The sequence below is a fragment of the Panthera tigris genome, chromosome A1 (assembly GCF_018350195.1).
Source record: "Panthera tigris isolate Pti1 chromosome A1, P.tigris_Pti1_mat1.1, whole genome shotgun sequence".
Classification (NCBI taxonomy): domain Eukaryota; kingdom Metazoa; phylum Chordata; class Mammalia; order Carnivora; family Felidae; genus Panthera; species Panthera tigris.
This window is the reverse complement of record NC_056660.1, coordinates 52,714,780-52,738,651: the sequence shown is the minus strand read 5'-3', so window position 1 is coordinate 52,738,651 and position 23,872 is coordinate 52,714,780. Positions and strand designations below refer to the sequence as shown.

The 23,872-nt window shown below is 34.3% G+C and overlaps 1 protein-coding gene across 16 annotated transcripts in view; it reads left to right on the top strand.

Annotated features, from left to right (window-relative positions):
• RBM26 (RNA binding motif protein 26) overlaps positions 1 to 23,872 on the top strand; it is an 82,835-nt gene that overhangs the window by 40,494 nt on the left and 18,469 nt on the right. For 10 of the 16 annotated variants that reach the window (XM_042978920.1, XM_042978910.1, XM_042978901.1 and 7 more), the window contains exons 10-19: positions 2,499 to 2,610; positions 3,703 to 3,862; positions 6,512 to 6,676; positions 7,367 to 7,498; positions 8,717 to 8,788; positions 16,422 to 16,547; positions 16,929 to 17,003; positions 18,653 to 18,820; positions 20,382 to 20,486; positions 23,612 to 23,812. In XM_042978920.1, coding sequence (XP_042834854.1) covers positions 2,499 to 2,610; positions 3,703 to 3,862; positions 6,512 to 6,676; positions 7,367 to 7,498; positions 8,717 to 8,788; positions 16,422 to 16,547; positions 16,929 to 17,003; positions 18,653 to 18,820; positions 20,382 to 20,486; positions 23,612 to 23,812 — 1,316 coding nt within the window. The remainder of the gene's footprint in view (positions 1 to 2,498; positions 2,611 to 3,702; positions 3,863 to 6,511; positions 6,677 to 7,366; positions 7,499 to 8,716; positions 8,789 to 16,421; positions 16,548 to 16,928; positions 17,004 to 18,652; positions 18,821 to 20,381; positions 20,487 to 23,611; positions 23,813 to 23,872) is intronic. The other 6 variants (XM_042978949.1, XM_042978944.1, XM_042978930.1 and 3 more) reach the window with 3 other exon arrangements.

Below are 23,872 nucleotides of genomic sequence, written 5' to 3'. Positions count from 1 at the left end.
GAAATAAGGGCTGAGTGGTTTTTCGTTTGCTGTCAGCAAAAAAACCAATTCATTAAAAGGATATTGGGGTGAAAACTCAGTACATATAACTAATAGACACGTTTGCTAATTATATACCAAGAAGAATTTGCTTTTGTTTTTTAACAGTCTTAAATAAATAACAATGGAAGAGAATCTGATAGAGAACATAGATGAGTTGGAACAAACACATCAGAGTGACTGGGGGAAAAACTTACTACTGTCTCTCTTAGTGAACCTTCAAGTAAAGAACATAATAAAGTAAAAAAGGACATTTGATAGCTCAAAGACTTCAAAAAACCTAGTGAGCCAGGCTTGGGAGACAGGAGTAAGGTCAAAAATCCTGTTGCAGAGTCCTGCAAATCAAGATAGGAGAAGAAGGTGATCAACAGCATTTAATACTCTTGAGAGGTCAAATAAGAGAAGGATTGGGATTTATTTATAAGCTTAAGCAACAAGTTAGGACATCAGGGAATTTAGGATGAACAAGTTAAGTTCAGTAATGGAAGCAGCTGCCAATTTCCAGAGGAAATTGGTGGTAGGGAAGCAAGTTAGCAAATGTAGACAGACACCTCTTAGGAAATAGCTGGTGGGGGGGGGGGCGGTGGGAGGGAGAGGGAGAGAGAGAGAGGGAGACACCTGTATCTGGAGAGGAAGTAGTTTTAGGCAGTTTCTTTTAAAAATGGAGTAATTTGGGGGGCCTGGGTGGCTCAGTCGGTTGAACGTCCAACTTCGGCTCAGGTCATGATCTCGCGGTTCGTAAGTTTGAGCCCCATGTTGGGCTCTGTGCTGAAAGCTCAGGGCCTGGAGCCTGCTTTGGATTCTGTGTCTCCCTCTCTCTCTGCTCCTCCCCTGCTCACACTCTGTCTCTCTCTCAAAAATAAATAAAGATTAAAATAAATAAATAAATAAATATGGAGTAATTTGAGCTTGCTTCAATTTTTTTTTTTTTTAATGTTTTTATTTATTTATGAGAGAGACAGAGACAGAATGCAAGTGGGTTAGGGGCAGAGAGAGAGGGAGACACAGAATCCAAAGCAGGCTCCAGGCTCTGAGCTGTTAGCACACAGCCCAGCGCAGGGCTCGAACTCATGAGCTGTGCGATCATGACCTGAGCCAAAGTCGGCCACTCAACCGACTGAGCCACCCAGGCGCCCCGAGCTTGCTTCAATGTTAATGGGAGGGAAGTGTCAGTTTAGAGGAAGAGGCTGAAGAGGGAGGAAAACAGCAGAGCTGTGGGGCACTGATTTTGCCAGTTCTTTATGTAGGATAAATTTCTGGAAGGAGAATCCAGAAGCAGAAATCCAGTTAGTACAGTAGACTAAGTGAAAAGTAATGCAAGTTTGTACTAAGATTGTCTCAGTGAGAAATGAGAGGAAATATATGCAAGATGAATTGAAGGGATATGGGCAGAGTCACAAATCAATATGATTGGGAGAATGTTAGTTTCATTGATAGTAATGTTTAATGAAGATTTTAAAACATACATTTGATATAAAGATAATTTGTATTTTGTATATACTGTAGTGAATTTTGAGAAGCCTGTAGGATTTCCAGAAGATGGCCAAAGAAAACCAACAAATTAAAAATTTCGGACTTATTCTTAGAGCAGAGCTTGTGTGTGGTAGAAAGATTGATACGATCTTGTGTGTGGTAGAAAGATTGATACGATCTTCTGTGTGGAGATCATAGTTGTAGCCATCCACGAGAGAGATTATGCTGAAAAATCCTCAGTTCCTTTGGTTAGCTATTTGTTCAGAAATACTAAGAATAGGATATATGCAATCAGTGTATCCATTATATTTTTCTGTGTGGATTAAGGTTTGCATGTTTTAAGCTTTAGGGTCATTTGGGAATAACAGGTTAAATGTACTGTGCTTGTCAAATTCCAACAAAGTAAATGTAAAGTGTTGAAAGTAGCAGATATATATAGCTCTTCTGCACTGTATTTCAATCTTGAATATTTACTTTTTAAAGTCAAGTATACTTTATGTTACCATGTTGATACTTAAATAGGCAACTCACTTCAGTCGCAACTCTGAGTTATCAGTTCTTAAAGAAAGGTCATTGGATTAATGTTAAATTTTGAATCTTTTAGGTTGTGCCTTTGATTTCAAAACTATGAACTCAAAGCCTCAAGATAGTTTATTTGTTGTTTGTACATTTACTTATTTATGGCGAGGGTGATGGCAAATGGAAACAGTGATACGGATTTTACCCTCCACACCCTCAAAAAGTAGCTTACAAAGTCATATTTAATTTGACATGTAAGAATTACTGAGTCTTCTTTACTTACGTATGACATGAACTCAAAATAAGTTAAAATCCCTTAAATTACTATATGTGAACATACATTTAACTATTTCTTCTAAGAATGCATATTTGGACAAAAGCCAGAACTTTGTTTTCACTCTGCATTTAAGGAAATAGCTATGATAAACAGAAAATATTAATCTGTGCTCTCTTTTCTTTTCAAATAGAAAAGCCTCCTAATAAAAGCAGTATGAGGATAGTAGTGGATTCTGAATCAAGGAAAAGAACCATTGGTTCCGGGGAGCCTGGAGCTCCTACAAAGAAGACCTGGTTTGATAAGTAAGCTGGCAGGGAAAATTGAGGAATTTTATTATGCAGTGATTTTTAGAATACTGGAATATTATTATGACAGTATAGTATTCTCTTTTAAAATGAACGCTCTCTAACTTTGTTCTATAGGTGATGCCACACTAGTGTGTACATTGATTTCCAAAAGTTTTTAAGTTAATTGGCACTTGGGAGGCATTTTCAAATGGAATCGGTGTGGTAGTTGACACAGTTTTTCCTCTTTCTGTCATCCTGCATCTCCCCATAAAACACCCCTTCACTTAGAGATGTCACTGAAAACTACCTATGTAAAGGATAGTCATGAGCCCATTAAGGAAAGAGGTTGGGTCTGGTTTGGGAGGAGGCTTTAGCATGTAGGCTGGTCCTGTTAAGAGCTAGAAAGTGATCTTTTGGGGAGCAGGGGAGGCTGGATAGACACAAATTGTCAGGGAAGGGCTTCAGAGAAAGAGGTAAGGAATCTGAATTTTGGGGTGCGTGTGATGATTCTCTTATGAATATTTGCAAGTTAAAGGAAAGGATCACACTTTCATACTTTAATATCATTTAATAATGGCTAATACCTAGTTCTGGCTCTGCCTGTAATTCTGTGATTTAAGGCAAGCAGTGTAACTTCCCTGGGCCACAGTTTTGTCCTTTATTCAATAGTCAAATTTATGGGCTATAGTTTTGACATTTTTTCTGAGTTGGAAAGTGGTTGAAACAGTCATTTCTTGTTTTTAATCAGTGTTTTAGAATAGGATACATTTCAGTAAGCTAGCTTTTGCAGGAGTACAACAAAAATTATATATGCAAATTTATTGAAAGAGGGTGCTGGATCTTTCCTGCTAAGAATTTTAAGTAGGAATGGATTTAAAGTGGAACATGATAAATGACAAGAACCCTTCTCATTTGGCTTCTATGAAAGATATATATGCTACTAATGGAAATTTCAGTTTTTGGAAGAATTTTAAATTTTCTTTATCAACCAGTAATTTCAGTTTTGAAAAAAAAATTAAGCTTAAGTTGTAAAACTTCGTTAATTTGTACTTGATAGGGGTCAGGATTTACAAATGAATGTATTAATCAGCTTGATTTTTGTTACAGGCCAAATTTTAATAGAACAAACAGCCCAGGCTTCCAGAAAAAGGTTCAGTTTGGAAATGAAAATACCAAACTTGAACTTAGAAAAGTTCCTCCAGAATTAAATAATATCAGCAAACTTAATGAACATTTTAGTCGATTTGGAACCTTGGTTAACTTACAGGTAAGAGCTATGAAGTAATTTTGTGGTTTTTGCTTATTTTAGGAGGAAACTTAATACAGTAGAAGAATACTTTTATAAAGGAATATGGAAAATTTGCTTATGTTCTAAATTTGGAAAATTGGAAATGAAACTATATTTTTGAAATATTGTGTGATTTTGAGTAAGTTTTTTTACTTTCAAAAAGCAGGAGTTTGATCACATTTTATGTACTGTTTACCTGATAGAAGTTATCATAGAATTATAAAAACTTTAAATCATCAAGCTAGGAAAATCTAGTCTTTATGGTAGTGTTCATTTCCTTAGTTTCTCCACATTATTACTGCAGAAAGTTTCAGTCTGATTATTTTTGCTGCCTGTATGTGTTGGGAAGCATGTAACAGATACCTTTGGGGACCAAATACCATGTAATCCATAATTAGTTTAAACATTTACTTTTTCCCCTATCACTTTTGAATGTCCTTCAAGATTAAATATCAATGTAATTTGTATTTGACTTCACCTAAAATCAGACCTTGGCTGGAGTGTATATTAACTTGTAAGGTTATTCAGTATTAAGTTTACATTATTAGGTATACTGAAAGTGTTAAATAATGTAGGGCCTTTTTTTTCCCCATTTTTGTCAGCTAAAATAATTCTTTCCATTAATCTGATGAAAATAAGAATAAATTTTAGAGAGTACAGCTGATGTTATTTGGAAAATTTTGCTTTCTTGACATTTAAATTTTTCTTTTTTTAGTGTTTATTCATTTTTGAGAGAGAGCGAGCGAGAGAGAGAGAGAGAGAGAGAGAGAGCACGAGCGAGCGGAGGAGGGGCAGAGAGAGGGAGACACAGAATCCGAAGCAGGCTCCAGGCTCTGAGTTGTCAGCACAGAGCCCAATGCGGGGCTTGAACCCATGAACCTCAAGATCATGACTTGAGTTGAAGTTGGACACTTAACCAACTGAGCCACCCAGGCGCCCCTCTTAACATTTAAAAAATAATACAAAAGTAACATTTCTTGGTATGGGGCAATAGAGATTTATATAGAATTTAAAGAAAGTGTTTCTCCTTCAACTGTGTGTCCTTCTCAGTTCCCCTTACCATATATCCCCATAATTACATTATTAACAATTTATCATGTATTTTAGATTTTTTTTGTATTTCTGTGTCTGCTTATCAATCAGTACATCAAAAACATATATATATTAAAAAATATATGATCTCACACTTTGTGAGTCTGAGCCCCAGCTCAGAGTGTGGAGCCTGCTTTGGATTCTGTGTCTCCCTCTCTCTGTGCCATGCTTTGTCTCTCAAAAATGAATAAATGTTCGGAAAAAAAATTTTTAATAAGTAAAAAATATATAGGCCCGTGGTATACGTATTACCCTGTAATTATCTAATCTTGAATGTCTCTGAATATCTTTTTACAGCAATACAATTGTATCTCCCACATTTAGATCCAGACACAAAAAGTTTTCAGAATATTCTTTTCCTTGTGCAATTTAACTGCCCTGGTAAAATTAAATTTAAGAAATTTTTCAGCTGAGGAGCAAAACACGGTATCTCACTGTTGTTTCAGTTTGCATTTCCTCAGTTACTAGTGAGGTTAATATCTCATCTCTTTACTAGGCCTTTGGTGTGTATGCATACGACCTGTATTATTATTTGCAAAACATGTTTTTAAAAATCATTTAAAAATTAACTTTATTCTGATTAGGCCTATGGGTAAAATTGAAGTTTTAAATTCCAATAAATGTATGATTATTAACATGCTACCTAAAATCACGCTTGTAAATATTTATTGAATACTTACTATATATTCTCTGTTCTATATAAATTATTATTTGATTCTTAACACTACAGAGTGAAGTATTGTTATCCCATTTTTGAAGAGGAAACAGAGTCACAGGTTAAATAACTTGCTCATGGTCTCCCATGAACATAGCAGTCAAGGTTTGAGTCATGCAGTTTGATTTAGAGTCTGTGCTCTTAGTCCCTATTTTGTATTGCTTCACTACCAATGACTTGTGTACCACACTTTAGAAAACACTACTATTACTGAGAGAACAAGAAATTTGAAGTGAAAGCCTTGGATCTGTTACCTGTTATTTGTATGGATCTGCAGACTCACATACTCTGAATCTCATTTTCTTTATGTGTGAAGTGTAATTGCTATTGTTATGTAAATCCCTTCCCCCCCTTAAATTTTCTCACACTCTTGGAAATATTTTTTTGACAGCTGCAAATATGGAAATTTTTACAAATGGATTTTTCTGTAATTTTTAGTTTGAGTCACCTCTTTCAAAGTAGTTTACTGGCTTCTCCTGACTCTGGATCTTGGCCTCATCACTCATTGATATAGAGATTATTTCTCAGTATTAATATTGGGGGTAAAAAATGAAACGTTTTGATTGCTTGTATATAACATTTGTGCAATGAGCGTTCTTTACAAAGTATTACATAGAGGAGGCTCTGGTTCTGTTCTGAACAGTACTCAGTTTACCTTTCTTCTGGAGTGAAAGTAGACCATGGTAAATAATCTAGCTTTAAAGAAAGGGTAAACAAAGAATAGTACCGGGAAGGACCAGAACCTCATCTCTTGAGGAATTTTATTGGATGAAGCACTGGATTCATTTGTAATTCAGTGTTCTTCATATTTTAAATCTTAGGTTGCTTATAATGGGGATCCTGAAGGTGCCCTTATCCAATTTGCAACATATGAAGAAGCAAAGAAAGCAATATCCAGTACAGAAGCAGTACTAAACAATCGCTTTATTAAGGTTTATTGGCACAGAGAAGGAAGTACCCAGCAGTTACAAACTGCTTCTCCAAAGGTAGGAGAGAGATTTGTGTGAAATTCAGTGCTTTCCTTAGAAAGCTCTTAGCATAGTGTTTAAGAACAGAGTTACTGCAGTCAGGTAGACTTGAGTTCAGATTCTGGCTCTTTCACTGCTGGCTGTAGAGACTAAAGGAAGTTACTTAATGTCTCCAACCTGTTCTCTCATTTTATTATGAAGTGAATTCCTAGTTTAGACAATTATAGGATGCTAAGTTAGAGAAAGGTCCCTGGTAGGTAGTAGACACTCAGTATATGGCAGCTATACATTTTCCAGAAACTCAGACTGTGTGTTCATCTTGGAAATCCTTCCCTGCCTCTCTCCCTCCTTCCTTCCCTCTTTCTGTTTTTCAGTCATTGAGCCAATCAGTCTGTAAAGTTAGATCAGTTGCTTGTAGGAGAGTTTTATAGCAATTTGTTTCTCGATTTAACTTTCTCCTTTTCATTTAAAAGATACAAAAGATACAGTGAAGGGTAGATTTTTAATTTTTTTCCCCTACTTTACAAATAATTTATGCAAAGAAAAGCGTTTATGGGTATGTGTGAAGGAATTTGGAAGACAGGTTTTGATTGTAAGCTGTGCTTTTAAAACTGTATCTGTGTGGGCAATTTAATAACAAACTAGCAAAAGTTACTTTCCAAGTTCATGAACTAATCCTCTTGTTTAACGTTTTTTTCTTGTTCTGAGGTAATGCAGCCCTTAGTCCAGCAGCCCATTTTGCCTGTTGTGAAGCAGTCAGTCAAAGAGCGGTTGGGTCCAGTACCTTCAAGTACTGTTGAACCGGCAGAAGCCCAAAGTGCCAGTTCAGACCTTCCTCAGGTAAATGAAAAGTCTTAACATTGTGTCTGTCACATAGCAGGTTCTCAGTAAATTAGTTTCCCTTGTGATTTGAATTATAGTTAATTGTATATATTTCATACAGAAATATCATAGTCTGTACATATTTGAACTCCACCTGTAAATTTTCTTTTTACCATTACCATAACATTTTCATATTCTACTTTTTCCTATAGTATTTGAATTTTAAATTCCTCTCTCTCATTAATACTTATTTTTCTTTCACTTTGTGGAGGAGGTACTTTTCAAGCAAAACTGCCTGAAAAATGAAGTTCAGTGTACTAAATCTTATTTTTCCTGTCATCTTTTACTTAACTAGAATTTTATTCCAGAGAAAATTGTACACCAAACTGAACCAAAAGCTTCTGGGAAGGGAAGGGATAAACCATCAAGTTTAAGCACGCTTTGATACTATCTTGTTTCCAGTTATATATGCAACAGTCTCCGAACTTTGCATCACTTATTCCTGACTTTCAGATTTTCTTCTCCACATGTCATTCCCTTCCCCTCCCTTCCACACTTGAGTGGTAATTTCTTGTTTCTACACCCTAAGCCTCTGAAACTTAGCTTTCTTTTGTCTCTAGATGTTTAAGCATTTGCTGTTTAGAGGTAGGATGTTGATAGGATGCCACTTCCTTAAAATAGTGTTCCTAGATAATTCCTGAAGCATGAGGTATTGAGATTCTATGAAAACATGCCGAATGGAAATTGATAAATTCTTAGTTACTAAAAAAAAAAAAAAAAAAAAAAAAAAGAAGCCCAGTCCTGTGATCTCAAATCATCACCAGATCCAGTATATTTGGCTACAAACCAAACATACTTTAGGCAAGAATGGCATTTACTTTTAAGCTCGAGAAGCCGTCATATATTTTAATTACTCATACTCACATCTAATATTTACAATGTTCAAACTTCCTACTTGTCAACATAGGATTCTAAGAATTTATGATTCTGTATTGATGGAGGGGGCTTTTAGTAAATACCTTACTGCATCATTTTTTATGATTGAGTAATACTGCATACTGTTTGTTTTTCCATACACATTTTCTTTCTGTCACTTTGAAAATGGCCCAAGTTTTTGTCATTAACATCAAAATACTTAAAAGAGTCAGTATAAATTAGTAGAATCAGAATGTTCAAAATCCCAACAGACCTATATGTTTGGGGAAACACTGAATATGTCCATTTTAATTTTTTTAGAATGTAACTAAATTATCTGTGAAGGACAGGTTGGGTTTTGTATCAAAGCCATCTGTTTCAGCAACTGAAAAGGTAAGAAGAATAGCATGATGTGTTTGTCTTGGCTTCATAAATGTTTTCAGGTGGCATCTTAAGTTTTCAATTTTTTTCATAGTTCCAAACTCTTGCTTCTTAATAGTATCTGTACCTCTTACTCCTACCCTTTTGCTTTTCATTTGCTGAAAAAGAAAACTATTTGCCCGCCTTTGTTTACTTTTTGCATTAGCATTTTAATATCTGCCTTTCAGTATGTGTCCATGTGCTTCCTTCTTTTTGTTTTTTCTTTTTATTTACTATATTTTCTTTAGAGATATTGTGCATTTTGATTTGAAAACTCTGGCAGCCTAATAGAAAAGACCACAAAGTAGGAATTTTACCTGAGTTTGAGTTTCTGGCTCTTCACATACTAACAGCATGAGATTGGGCAGTGCTCCTAACCTTTCTGATTCTTCTTCCTCATTGGTAAAATGATGATTGTAATATTTGTCTTGCTCATGGGGTTTGTGAGGATTAAATAAAATGATTGATTTAAAAGTATTTAACTGGACAGGATGATGTAAATGCAAGTTTTTTATTTATTACTAACAGCTATTGTGCATAGCCTGACAGTTTGTCATTTCTTTTTTTAAATGAGGATATGAACACTGATTAAATTAAGACTATTTAAGTACCTGTCTAACAGTTCGGTGTAGATGTGTTGTTACTGTTTTTTTTTTTTTTTTTTTCTATTTAGGTATGAGTGAATGCTTTTGTTCTTTAGTCTTATTTGAGGTATGTGGAATTATAGAATAGAATTAGGTAGTCTTTCTCATTTCTATGTCCTCACCTTAAAAGGAAGGTAAGGCTCAGATAGATACATTAGGAATTTTGAGGCAGGACTGGAATGTGGGTCTCCTATTTCACATCCGTGGCTCTTTCCATTATTAAGATTATGTAGGAAGTTGACTTCATGTGTCCATAGACTAGCATCCCATGAGATGGCTGACTTTCTTTCTCCACTGGTTCTTCAGTATATTCTTTTCCTTATTTACCATGTTAAACTAAGGCAATTGTAGAAATTTGAATCTGAATCTAATTCTGTGTATCTGATTTTCATCTTGGGCACCTCAGCAATACTTCAGGCATGATGTGCCTGAAATGACCATTTCCCACATAAATGAATTTCTGGTACCCCAACCTGTTGAAGTTACATCAGCATTTTCTAAGTTGTACTGTCTCAAAAGCCCAAGAATCATTCACTTGTGTTTGTCACCCACTTCTCTTTTTCTGCCACCCTCAGTTTCCAGCCTTTAACTGTGGTGTCCTAGCTGCGTGTTCCTCCTGTGCTTTCTACTACCACCATCCTGCTCAGAGACTCACTTCAGTGTTAACTCTTGCAGAAACTTTCATTTCCCCGGCTAAAGAACTGCTTGATTTATAGTTCATTGGACCTCAGTTATTCTGGCGCAGTTACCTCTGCTCTAGTCCTTCCTTTCTACCTTAATGCTCCCTTTTCTGCTCATTGTTTCTCAGTCTTGCCTGCCTTTTTTTCCTTTTTTTGGTGGTGATTTTCCTGGATTGCATTTTCCTCTTAAGTGGATTCAAATCATTCTTTTAAAGATTGAAAATCTCTTTATTCTATGAAATCTTCAATTTTTTTTCCATATCATGCCTCCTTATGTCTGTGAATTTGTCCATGTATTAATCTATTGTACTGAATTTAGCTGTATCTAAATACTTACTTTGATTAGGTTTATTTTCCTTGATAATAAGTAACTAAGGAATAAAGAAAATAAAGTCTGTTATACTTTGTGTAGTACTGAGCAATTCTGGAGAGGCCTAAAAACCTTACGCTTAACATCTGTTTATGTTAAGATTTCAACTCTGAAGTTGATGTGTACTTATTATAGGTTTTACAGAATCTTTCTGGTATGTTTGCATCTGCTTTTGTTTTTTTAAATGTGTTTTGTATAGCTTTAGGATAAAAGGGATATAAACTTGGAACCAATAGTATACATTTACTAATATAGATACCAAAAACTAAATTTGTGAAAAATCACTAATGGTAGTGGGCTGTTTGTGAAAAAGAATTACTTAGGAAATACTGTAAAGACTCTTTTGAGGAAAGCCATAATGTACAAATGTGTAACTTGCAGTCATCTTCAGGGAACCTGTTTATAGAATAGCGTTTTGTTTTTGCTTATTCTTGGTTGTTCCTGTTCCCCAAGTCTATAGGGGTTTTCTCTGAAGAATCCTTAGAGGTTAGTAATTCAGAGAAGTCTTAGGAAGGTTAGAAGAATGTTTCCCATCATCAAATATTGTTTAAATTCTTTTTTTATTCTTCTTAATTGAAGTAAGAAGAGTACTTTGGGTAGTACTCAAAGCTAGTAATTATACAGTATTTCTGTCATTATTAAACCAAAGAAGTACACATATACACAGATTTTCCCCTTTCTATGAACAACACTGAGTAACCCTTGAGTGATTCTTTATTCTAAAATTCCATTTTTGTGAGAGGGTTGAGAGAGGAAACTTAAAACCTAATTGATAACTGTTAAATCTTAAGGTATTGCAGTAGCTGTTAAATAGGTATTATTTGGAAAGAGTGATCAGTGAAATGATGTTTGAGTACCTGTCAAGAGATAGAGCAATTTATCAAGAATAAGGTGGCACTTGTGTGTATACCATCGTGGTTAGTCTAGAAAAAAGACTTCTTAGACTGTCCAGATTATCTCCCAAAGCTCTTCTAAAGACTAAGAAGCAAGTGATTAATCACTTGAATATTTAATGTTTGTATGTCAGACCAGTTTTAGGTGTATCAGACTTTTGTGATACAGGATGTTGTTGTTCCTTAGCAGTACTTTTTTTTGTTGTTGTTGCAATCTGAAAATATATCTTGGTCTCTGTGTTATGACATGTTAACATATGTACTATGGAACCTTTGAAAGGGAAATTGTGTGGTATTCTGAAGGAACATTGCATGTCTTTTGGAGACTTCAGCTGTTTAGTTAGCAGCTGACAGTCTGTATGATCCTGCACAAGTCTTACCCTCTGTTTCATGAGCTATAAAATGCAGTCATCTAAGTGACCCTTTGATTTTTTTAATTTGCATTTGTTGTGTAATTTTGCTGTTGTAAATATAAAGGTTAAGGGAATGTATGATCATTTCCTACTTTTGATTTTTTTTTTTTTAATTTTTAACATTTATTCACCTTTGAGAGACAGAGAGTGAGCAGGGGAATGGCAGAGAGAGACACAGAATCAGAAGTAGGCTCCAGGCTCTGAGCTGTCAGCACAGAGCCCGACAAGGGGCTTGAACCCATGAACTGTTGGACCATGACCTGAGCTGAAGTTGGACACTTAACCGATTGAGCCACCCAGGTGCCCCTGATTTTTTTTTTTTTAATGCATTAACCTCTCTCAGGATTATTACCTAGATTATTTAGTTAGAATTATTACGATTATTTTTATTATGGAGAAAAATGATTTCTATAAAATTATTTGCTATGTTGGATTTTTGGGAAATCAAGCTGTTGCAGCAGCAATTGATTACTGACTACACATTTTTTTCTTTGACATTAAAATGTTTTTTTTTGTAAGCTCTTTAATCCCTTTGTCTCTTAAGCTGCTTATATTCTTGGGGGAAAAAACCTGTTAATCCCTGAAAATATTTTATAAATGTAACTTTATTTTTTAAATATTTTTTGATGTTTATTTTTGAGAGAGGGAGACAGAGTGTGTTCAGGGGAGAGGCAAAGAGAGAGGGAGACACAGAATCTGAAGCAGGCCACAGGCTCCGAGCTGTCAGTACAGACCTGACCCGGGGCTTGAACCCACGAATCATGAGGTCATGACCTGAGCCAAAGTCGGACGCTCAACCAACTGAGCCATCCAGGCGCCCCTTATAAATGTAACTTTAAAGTAAAATGCTATTCTCGTTAGAATTCCCAATTAAGGTTGGTTTTTGCTGTAGAAAAAAACATCAGTTTGCTGCTTTATGAGAATATCATATATTAATGTTTAGATTTGTTAAAATAATTTACTTATAATAAAAGTTGACCATACAATAATTGTATTAATAAGCTATATACACATAACTCCTCACATATTCTCTTTTTATTACATTTAAACAAGGCATTTCTGCTGTAGAAACCTGTTAGAGCTAGCTTAGTTTGATTGTCACAGTGAACCATAGTAACTGTTCCTTTTATATTTGATTCCAACTTGGACATTAGTTATTAAAAAAATAACACTCTGATGACTTAATATATAAGTCTTCTATTTTTAGTAATTTTTACAAAACACTTTTTTTTTCCTTTCCACTCTTATCCATGAGAAAAATCTGTTTTTCTCTTTCTTTACAAGTACTAATGGTAGTTATGGCTGGTAATATTTTACATTGGAAATAAGATAAAGAGGTATTAATGGATTTAAACTTCTTTCTTATTAGGGAATTGTTTTTTGTCTTGAAGTAAGAGGTATGAGTGATGTACATTTTAATAACGAAGCATATACTTTTCAGCTCACCTTTTGAATTCAACAGACCTTTGACACCAACCCTGACAAGTATATTACAAGGAAGGAAAATTACAAGCCAATAGCTCATGAATGTAGACATAAAAATCCTAAGCTAAATATTACCAAATGTTTAGTGATATGAAAAAAGATAATACATCCTGGCCAGGTAGGATTTATTCCAGAAATGCAAGTTTGAATTAACGTTTGAAAATTGGTTTAATTCACCTAAGGGGCAGAAGGGTGGGAAGAACCTCTTATGACTATTTCAGTAGAAAAAGCATATGATAAAATTTATTAGTCATAATAAACAATGTGCAAAGTAGGAATAGAAGGAAACTTCCTTAATTTTATCTACTAACATACTGAATGGTGAATTATTGGATACTTCTCCTCTTGAGATCAGGAACGAGAAAGGATATCCATTCTCCACTTTATTCAGTAGGGTGGGGCCTAACCAGTTCAGTAAGGCAAGAAAATGAAATAAACAGTATAAAGGTGGCAAAAGAAGAAACAAAATTATATTTACTCACAGATGACATGATAGTATATGTGAAAAATCCAAAAGAATTTACAAGTCTTTGGAATTCACAGGTGAATGCAGTAAGGTCAATATATAAAAATATAGCACATGAAGAAACTCATTTGGAAAATAGAGACAGTGTGGTTGTTTGAAAGGCCACAGCCTATGCTTTGACTTTGTTCTTCGGAATTGCAGCATCTTCTTTTCTGTTGGATTTGTTACTTCATTCCACTGGTTTCATTTTTAACAGATTTTCTTCTCTTTTATCACAACTCTGTTCTTTTGAAAATACAGATGTCCCTTGCTATTCATACTCTGACTTTCTAAACTCTGGAATCAAATAGATTCAAATACTGAGCAGTATTTGGATTCATATAGTTCATTGTTTCTAAGACATTTTGCTTTCACTTTTTAACACCAGAATATCTTACGGTATTGGTGCTCATGGTTATAATTGGCACCCTTTTTGTCTTTAATAGCGGTTTATTATCATAATGTGTTTCATAGTGATGTCTTGAGCTCAATGAAATATGTTAGCTGATGTTCTGTTTGTACAGAAGGAGTTTCTAGATAAAACAAGGAAGTGGGATACTTTTAAAGGAATCTTGTCATATACTTTTATTTACTTTGCATCACCACTTCTTACTTAGCCTGATATTAGTTAATAAGTATACTTTGAAAAAGGAGTATACTGAAATTAAGGAATGCTGAATTAAACAGATTGCATTACATGGGTTTCTTTACTTCAGGCTCTCTCACAACTTTTATGGTAATAGACATTTTGAAACTAGAAGATAGGGTTATGATATTCGTCACTTCCAACTTATTTGAGTATAGAAATCTTTTTGGTCACAACTTTTCAACTTGTCTTGGAACCCTTGTGAAGAAAAGTTTAGGAGACACTCAAACTCTGTCTTTAGCATATAATGTTGTGTTTCTCTCTTTATGAAGTTACTGTCTAATCCTTGTACAATCCTGCAGTTTAACATTGTGTAGTATGGTAAGGTAGCATGGGAGAAATTTGCCTCTAGTATTACAGAGAACAGTGACTGAAGTCAGACTGCAAAGTAACTCTAGATTTACTCCATATTTTACTGAATGCAACAATTTCATTATTTGTTAGTGATGTCAGGGTATTACTTTTCATTATATAAGAAAATTACCAGATTTGATATATGTCAAGTATTATAAAGAACTTTTATTTTTAAACATCATCTGCATTGCATGCAACCAGTATAATAGTATTCTAAGCTTTTTTTTTTTTTTTAAGTTTATTTATTTTGAGGGGGGTGGGGAGAGAACAAGGTATGGGGGCAGAGAGAGAAAGAGGGAGAGAGAGAACCCCAAGCAGGCTCCACACTGCCTGCAGAGTCCGATGCAGGGCTCAAACTCATTACTGTGAGATCATGACCTGAGCCAAAATCAGGAGTTGGTCACTGAGCCACCCAGGCACCCCAACAGTATTCTAGATTTGTTTCACATGGAGGCTAAAACATTCTTGAATACTTAGAACAGCGATGAATTGCCTATTCTTTGTGATGTTCCCTAATCTAACTGTATGATAGATGATTAGAAAATAGTGTCTGCTTGTTACTTCTCTAATAGACCTGGATGTTTACATTTTACTAGCTAAAATGGTGGGCTCTTTTTCTCATTGATAATCTTGTTTGTGTAGTTCCTTTAACCTCTTTTAGGTCATGAACTCCCTTAACTCTTTGGAAACTTTTTTTCCTCTGGAAAGTTACACTGTTCACACATATGGTTCCATGTTTAGTTTTTATAACATTCATGGATTTCCCTTAAGGGATCTCTAAACTCCTAAGAACCAGTAACTAACCACTCCATTGAACCTACAACTTTTTGCTTTTGAAGGATAAAAAAGGTAGCCTGTACAGTTTATTTTCTTGAGTTGACCCTTGTGTGGAAAAGATTGTCCATCCTGATCTATCATCATTTCAGTTTAATTTGGTGCAAAAGTGTTCATTGAGTATTGACTACGTGCCCTGGCACTGTTTTAGGCACTGAAGATAGAGTGATAAACCAAGCCAAACATCCCTACCCTCATGGAATGAATTTTTGAATTTGTAAGGACGTTAGATGCCATCAACTTAAACATTCTCATTTTAGAGATGAGCAAGCTGAGGCCCCAAAAAAGTGCCTAAAGTTAACCAGGGTCTCATAATTATTGGTAATAAGGTTTAGGTACTAGAAAAAGCACAAAGAGGAGAAAAACATGGTTTTGTAGACAGGGAGAGAGACACATAAATTAATATATCATCAGATGATTTTTATTAAATATTTGAGTAACTGTAGGAATAAATTTCATGGAAGGATCTGGGTAGAAGAAATAAATGATTAGGGCTTTGTGACTATATCACGTCAGTGTTTTTTTCTTGATTTGAAGTTTTTGTATGTTCTTTTTTTTCTATAGGTATATTCTGTTAATTTTTTTATTTTATAGTTTAAGCCTCATTCATACCCTTCCTTTCAAATCGCTAAATGTGCTTTAGTTATTATATGTATATAATACATTTATTTCAATGTACTGAATTTTGACAAAAGTGTTTTAAAATTGAGTTTTATAGAAAACAAGATAGGTAATCATGAATGCTTGGTACATTTTTTAAGAAACTGAATTTGTATTGGTAGGTGTTGTCTACATCTACTGGCCTAACTAAAACAGTATATAATCCAGCTGCTTTGAAGGCTGCACAGAAAACCTTACTTGTTTCCACCTCTGCAGTTGATAATAATGAAGCACAGAAAAAAAAACAGGTAAATACAGTTAGCAGTGTACAAAATTTGCATGTAGGAAAGCTTTTCTGTGTGTGTGTGTGTGTATATATATATATATATTTTTTTTTTTTTTTAAGGCTTATCACAAAATAGAGCTAAAAGAAAAGTGTATGTTGGCTGCCACTGAACTTTTATTTTTCATTGTATAGCAGTAAATATTAATTTGGGGAGGGGGACAAAAGGTTCTCTTGATTGGTCTTAGAAACTTACATACATAGTTAACTTTTGCATACCAAAACTTTGCATTTAATTGTTATTGCCAAGCTTCTGCATCCACAACCATTTGTCTCCTCTGGAATATCTGTTTATCAGAACAATAAACAGTAAGTATACTAGTGATATTTTGATATCTTTCTCTAGGAGGCACTGAAACTTCAGCAGGATGTAAGGAAAAGGAAACAAGAAATTTTAGAAAAGCACATTGAAACACAGAAGGTAAAATATTTAAGCTAGATTTGGCAAAATATAGATGTTATAATTTTGAGTAAATTTAATCTCACACTATATAGTTACTTTTAAGAAACTTTAAATTGATAAGGGTAACACTGAAATGTATATAAATGATAATGTGTATGTCAGTTGATTAATGTGTATTGGGGATGAAGAGCATACATTAAATGGTGAACTGGGGATTATACTGGTTTAAAGGAACTGTGGTGGCCGGTGAAGTAGAAATAAGGAATATTTATCCAGATACGCTGCTACACAGTAGTTTGTCAACAGTGAATTTGGAAACTTTTTCTCAGTGTTGAGATATGTACCTTTCTTTAATTTTCTTGGGATCCTCTACTTTTGTGTTGTCCAGTGGGGTAGCTAATAGCTACAACCAACTTTTGAGAACTTGAAATGTTCCAAGTTCAAATTGATATGTGCTGTAAGTATATAAAATATAGTGGCGCCTGGGTGGCTCAGTCGGTTGAGTGTCTGACTTTGGCTCAGGTCATGATCTCACGGTTCGTGGGTTCGAGCCCCGCGTTGGGCTCTGTGCTGACAGCTCAGAGCCTGGAGCCTGTTTCAAATTCTGTGTCTCCCTCTCTCTCTGCCCCTCCCCTGTTCATGCTCTGTCTCTCTCTGTCTCAAAAATAAATAAACATTAAAAAAATTTTTTTTAAAAAATACATACCAGATTTCAAAGACCTAATACGAAGAAGAAAAGTAAAATGTCTCAATAGTTTTTGTTGAAGCTTATAACATTTTAGATATACTGAGTTTAATACAGTATTAATTAACTTTACTGGTTGGGTGTTTTTTGTTTTATGTTTTTTTATCTTTTTAATGTGGCTGCTAGAAAATGTAAAATTACTTATGTGGCTTACAGTATTTCTTTTGTACATTGTTGCTCTAGGTTATGACATTTAATTAGTGCCAGTTCCTGATTATGTCTCGTAATAAAGGTTATGGCATCTCAAAATATTAAAAACACAGAAACTTTTTACATATTGGCTTAAAATGTATCTTTTCTAATTTAAATTTGGATATACAGTACTTGATAAAGAAATCACAGTACTTGACACCAAAACCTGAAGCTACCTTGACTCATAAAACCTATATAATATGTGCTATCTTTCACCCCATATCACCTTGTTTATCTTTTGTTTCCTGTCCACGTTGGCGATACCATTCATACGTTAGCCAGTTTCTATTCCCTGTGACAAAGAAAGTAATTAATTGTTTTAAGATCTCATTATGTGAAGGGAACCATAAAACTTCTGTGCGTCTCTCTGGGTTGTAGACTACATTTGGAGTGGGAATACTTAGAGACCATAATACCCACAAATACATTAGAAAGTAAAAGTATTACTTTCTGAAGTATTGCTTCAAATTGACAGCTTTTCAGTTGAATTTCTTAAGGTTGTATTCTTTGAACTTACATTCTGAGAGACCAGTGGCAATGTAATTCTTCACAAAATGTGCCAAGATTAAGGCTTGAGTTCAGATAGCATCACCAAATCTGTTCTGCTGTCTTAGTGGTTGTAAGCCTTGCCATAAATATGTAAACTAAAACTAGTAGTTACTTATTTTTATATTTATTTTGCTATTTTACTTTGTGTATCTTAGTTTTTCTCTTTTTAAAAATTTGGCAGATGTTAATTTCAAAACTAGAGAAAAACAAAGCAATGAAGTCTGAAGATAAAGCAGAAATAATGAAAACTTTAGAAGTTTTGACAAAAAATATTACCAAGTTGAAAGATGAGGTCAAAGCTGCTTCTCCTGGACGTTGTCTTCCAAAGAGTATAAAAACCAAGACTCAGGTATTTTAATTTATGTTGTTATTCATATTACTACTTACTGAAAACATTACAGTGCTGCATTGCTTAACATTGTTTTCCTTTTAGGTAATAACCTTTGCTTAAAATCTGACTGTTACATGCTAACATTTTCCCCTCCTTCATTAATTAATAGTAAATATATACAAACAAAACTCTATTCATCTTTTAAACTTTTTAGATTTCAGTTGGAAAGTCCATAATTAGAATATTTATGGATAATAATAATAATAATTAAAAAGATATCTTGAGGACAAAGTGATACAGGTACTTGAATGCTTGATGAATACTTGACTGAAGAGTTTGAACTTTGTAAGTTCATAGTCTAAAAGGTTAATAAACAAAAGTAACATTTTGACAGCATTATATAGAATTGATTAAAAGGAGGGAAATTTAGATAGATCAATCCATTAGATATAAATAAGTAAGGAAGATAATTTTACCTGATAAGCAATTTTTTTAAAACTTCAGAGTTATATAGTATTTATACTTGGTGTTGTGTGTATGTACATACATGTGTAGAATCATGAGTTCATATTGATATTTCTGATTCTAATCCAACACCCCAGGGTTCTTTTCCTTCTTATTCCATATTTTACCTTTGTGTTCCCATAATGACAACTTGCTTCCCACTAACACCAATACGGTACTCATTTGCACAGTCATTTAATACATTCCAAATAGTTCCAGAATTGCTACAAGAAGTCCACTTCCAACGACTAAGTAAAAGATTCAAAATTTATTTGTATTCTTTAAAAGTTCACTGTATATTCGACTAAGGATATAGAGTCAGAACTGTGGCCTAGGATTACTTTTTTTTTTCTTTCTGCGGTTATGTTATCAATTTGGTAAAGTTAGGTGTATTTCTATTGATAGTCTGTTTTGAACCCCTTCCCTTCATTCTTGCTGATTTAACATTATTTTGAATAAATAAAACATAAACATGATTCAAAAGTTAAACTATATAAAAAGGTATATATAGAAGACTGTTTCCCTTTGATTCCTGCCACTCTGTTCCCATTCTTCCCTCCCTCTTGGCGTGTATGTATTCTTTCCTACATAAAAGCATACTGTATAGCGCTCATTAACACTTTGGGTTTTTTTGTTTTTCTTTTCCCAGTTATTTCCTGAAAATTAGTTCATATGAGTCCATAGAAACCTCACTTTGGCTTCTGTACGGAAAATGAATTATAGGGAAATCAGCGGAAGTAGGAACAAATTAGGAAGCTATTGTAGGAGTGTAGACCAGACATGATTGATGGCTTGGACTAGGGCTGTAGGACTGGATGGAGATAGAGAAGGAATGTATGGATTAAATGGGAATTTATAAAAGTTCTTTGTAAAAAAAAAAAATAATATATATATATCTCTCTCTCTATATATGTGTGTGTATATATATATATATATATATATATATATATATAAATACAGAAACTATTATATATATAAGTAATATATATATTAAAAAACATTTTTTATTAAAAAACATTTTATAAATGTAGGATATGAATTATTGTCATTTAAATTATTAATTACCATTTTCTAGATGCAGAAAGAATTGCTTGATACGGAACTGGATTTATATAAGAAGATGCAAGCTGGAGAAGAAGTCACTGAACTTAGGAGAAAGTATACGGAATTACAGCTGGAAGTACGTTTCACCACAACTACCCAGTATGCTAAAGATGAGCAGATGTAGTAGGCATGGTGGTCAATTTGAAAATGTATCCCCTCATCCTAATCAATAATTGTTGGTAGTCTCTGACAAATACAGGAAAGAGAGAAGAAGTTAGCAAATGTTTCAGACCTGGTAGATAAAATCGTTCATTTAATGAGGGGTGGCAGCAGTTCTACCTCTACACCCAAGTCCCTCTACTTCTAGTAAGTTTGGTTCCTTTTCTAGCTCTCCTCCCTGAGACCAAAATCTATTAAAGCCTTTTCAGGTATTCTTTCAAGAGATCTTCTGTACATATATAGGCATATTATATTAAATTGCTATACGGCCCAGACTTTTACTGGAGAACTGTATTGAAAACATGCTTACTTAAGTTTTGCCTATAGATGGTGCTGTGGATGTTTATAAAGGAAAATAAACTACTTTCTTCTCTAGTTTAGCTATATGATTATTTTTTGTAAGAAAAATCTAGTGACATTATGAAATTATTACAAATTAGCATTTTGTAACATTTAGCAAAAAGATGTTTAAAATTAAATGTAAAAATGTTTACATTTTGAAGTACAGAGACATTAATGCCATCAATGTAATTGGTACTTGCCTATATTTATCATCGTTTGATGCCACAGTTAGCATTTTTTTATGGTTCAGGTTATTTTGCTTCATCTGAGAATTATGGGGTTTTTTCCCAAATTTGTTAGCACCCTGGTGATTTTTTTTTCTGACCTAGGACAGATCTGAATTTAGTACTGGCGTCCAGGTATTAACGTTAACAGACTTCACATTTAGCAGCCACTTTGCTTGTATTAAAGCTCTGTCTTGTTTGTCATAGGAAAGCATAGGATGGCCTCTAACCCTGTGTACATCTTACGTTCTCTGGAAAGTTGGTAGGGCTGCCTGTACGTCTTAGACAAGATAACAGGTTTTGAAAAACATGTATTTCTTTTATGTTAATATAGAAATTGTGTTTTCTTTATTATGGAGGATACTTGCTTGTGTTGATGGGACTTAAGCTACCACATAAAAAGTTTGGGCGCATAAAATTTTAGTAAATAATAGTTCTACCAGTATTCTTTATTAGTCCATGCTTTGGTTCTCTATCATGATCTAGCTAAACACTGAATGGCATTTTCTGCTTTTCTTGTATGATCGCTAAACTTTATAGTTTGTAGTTACTATTAGCATATGCAGATATTATAATGCAGTATGTCCCGGAGTGTGTCATTTAACATGCCAGTTCCATTCTTTGTTAACAGATCTTAGTGCAAAAACTTCTAAGGCCAAATAAATTTGGAAAAGGTTAAACATTCTTTTTGCCATAGGATTTCTTAGAGGTTTTTAATTTGTGAATCCTTAAATATACATAATCAGTATTCCATATTGCTCAAATTTATTTGTCCATGGACCCCCTTTTTCAGGCAACATTTTGAGAGAGTATTCCTCAGAGCATGCTTTTGTATATGCTACTCCCGTTATGAACATTAATCCTTGACCTGTGAAGTTTATTATTTGGATTTTAGGTTATTACTTTAGCTAATGTTAATTAAGATGAATTGTCTTGAGATGAAGAAACAAATATTAATACTTGAAAAGATCTGTCATTGGTGCCTGCTTGACATTTCCACTTGGATATCTCACATCCTCAGACTCCCCCTTGTTCAGAATTGAGCTTATCTTGCCCCTAAATTCCATCTACACAGTTACACAAACCAGAAATCTGGGAATCTTCATTGATTCCTCCCTTTCCTTTATTATCCATATCTAAGTAGTTACCAAGTGTTATACGTGTTACTTCCAAGTATGTCATAAATATGTTTTCTTCTCTCTTACTTGTATTGCCACCAGTGTAGACATAGCTTCCATCCTCAGTTGTTGGGGCTACGTTAGTAGCCTACCAACTGCTTTCCCAGCTTATTCTCATCTTTCTTCTACTATGTTCTTAAAACTAGCAAGAATAACATTGTAAATACTGATTTATTGTTATCACTCTACTTCTCTACTTAAAATGTTTTCACTGGTTTTCATGGCTCTTAGGACAAAAATAAAAATCTTTAATTTAGTGATCCTTAAAATTTTTCATGATCTGGTTCTGCTTATCTCTGTGGCCTCATTTCTTCGTCCCATGTGGTCCAGTTACACTGGATTTCCTGTATTTTTGAGTACGGTGTTTATTTTAGCCTTGATTCCTTTGTTCATGTTGTAGCCCCTACCCCTCACCCTTACCTTGCTTGTTCTTTGTTTCTTCTTTGAGTCATTGAACACATACTAAATATCTACAGTCTGCCAGCTGCCATTGTAAGTGCTAGGGATCAGGTGGAGAATAAAACAAGGAAAAAATATCCTCATGGATATTCTAGCATATTTATTGAAGATCTTGAATTTTCTGTTCAAGTCTTTAAGTAAAGCATTTCCTTACTTTTTTAATTACTTCTCATTAATATAATTAAATAACTTGGTTGCCAAATGTCTCTTTACCCCTCTAGGATTTGAGTTTCAGGAAGGTAAGGACTTGAGCATAGGAAGTGCTCTTTAAATATTTGTGGAATGAAGGAACGGTGTGCTTTTCATGTGGAGCACTGTGGTGGAATAGAAGTTAAACATGCTACATTGGTTGTATGATGATGTTAGTGTAAGTGACCAAAGTGATAATTTGAGATAATTATACCTACTGAAGCCACCAGGCAAATAAATAGACACACTGTATTTAAAGGTCCTAAGTGGAAAAATTAATTTATTGTATATTAATTATGTATCTATGTATTAAGCTAGTGAAGTAACATTTTCATACCGTGTATTATTTGGAAATCAAGAATTGCTGGTCATCTAATGATACTATCTGAGATCTTGGAAAATAACGAACTTAGAAAAAGGCACATTTAACAATTTTAAACATGACTTAAATATTACTTTGTTTTCTAAATGCATTAGCTACCTAAGTTTACGCTCACTTTAAAAACTAAAGCCTTAAATTATGATACCCTTTTCTAAGCCAGTATTTGAATATGATATCAGATTGTATAAAAGTTTGATAGAGTATGTATAACGTGTGGCTTGTGTTAGAAATTGTGGCATTTAACTTGTGTGTCTATAATCTCTTCAAGGCTGCAAAACGAGGGATTCTTTCATCTGGTCGGGGTAGAGGAATTCACTCAAGAGGTCGAGGTGCAGCTCACGGCCGAGGCAGGGGTCGAGGTCGAGGTCGAGGTGTGCCTGGTCATGCTGTGGTGGATCATCGTCCCAGGGCATTGGAAATTTCTGCATTTACAGAGAGTGATAGAGAAGATCTTCTTCCTCATTTTGCGGTACTTTCTTACTGTCCAACAAAACAAGTACTGATAGTCATTGTTGGGGATAATGATTAA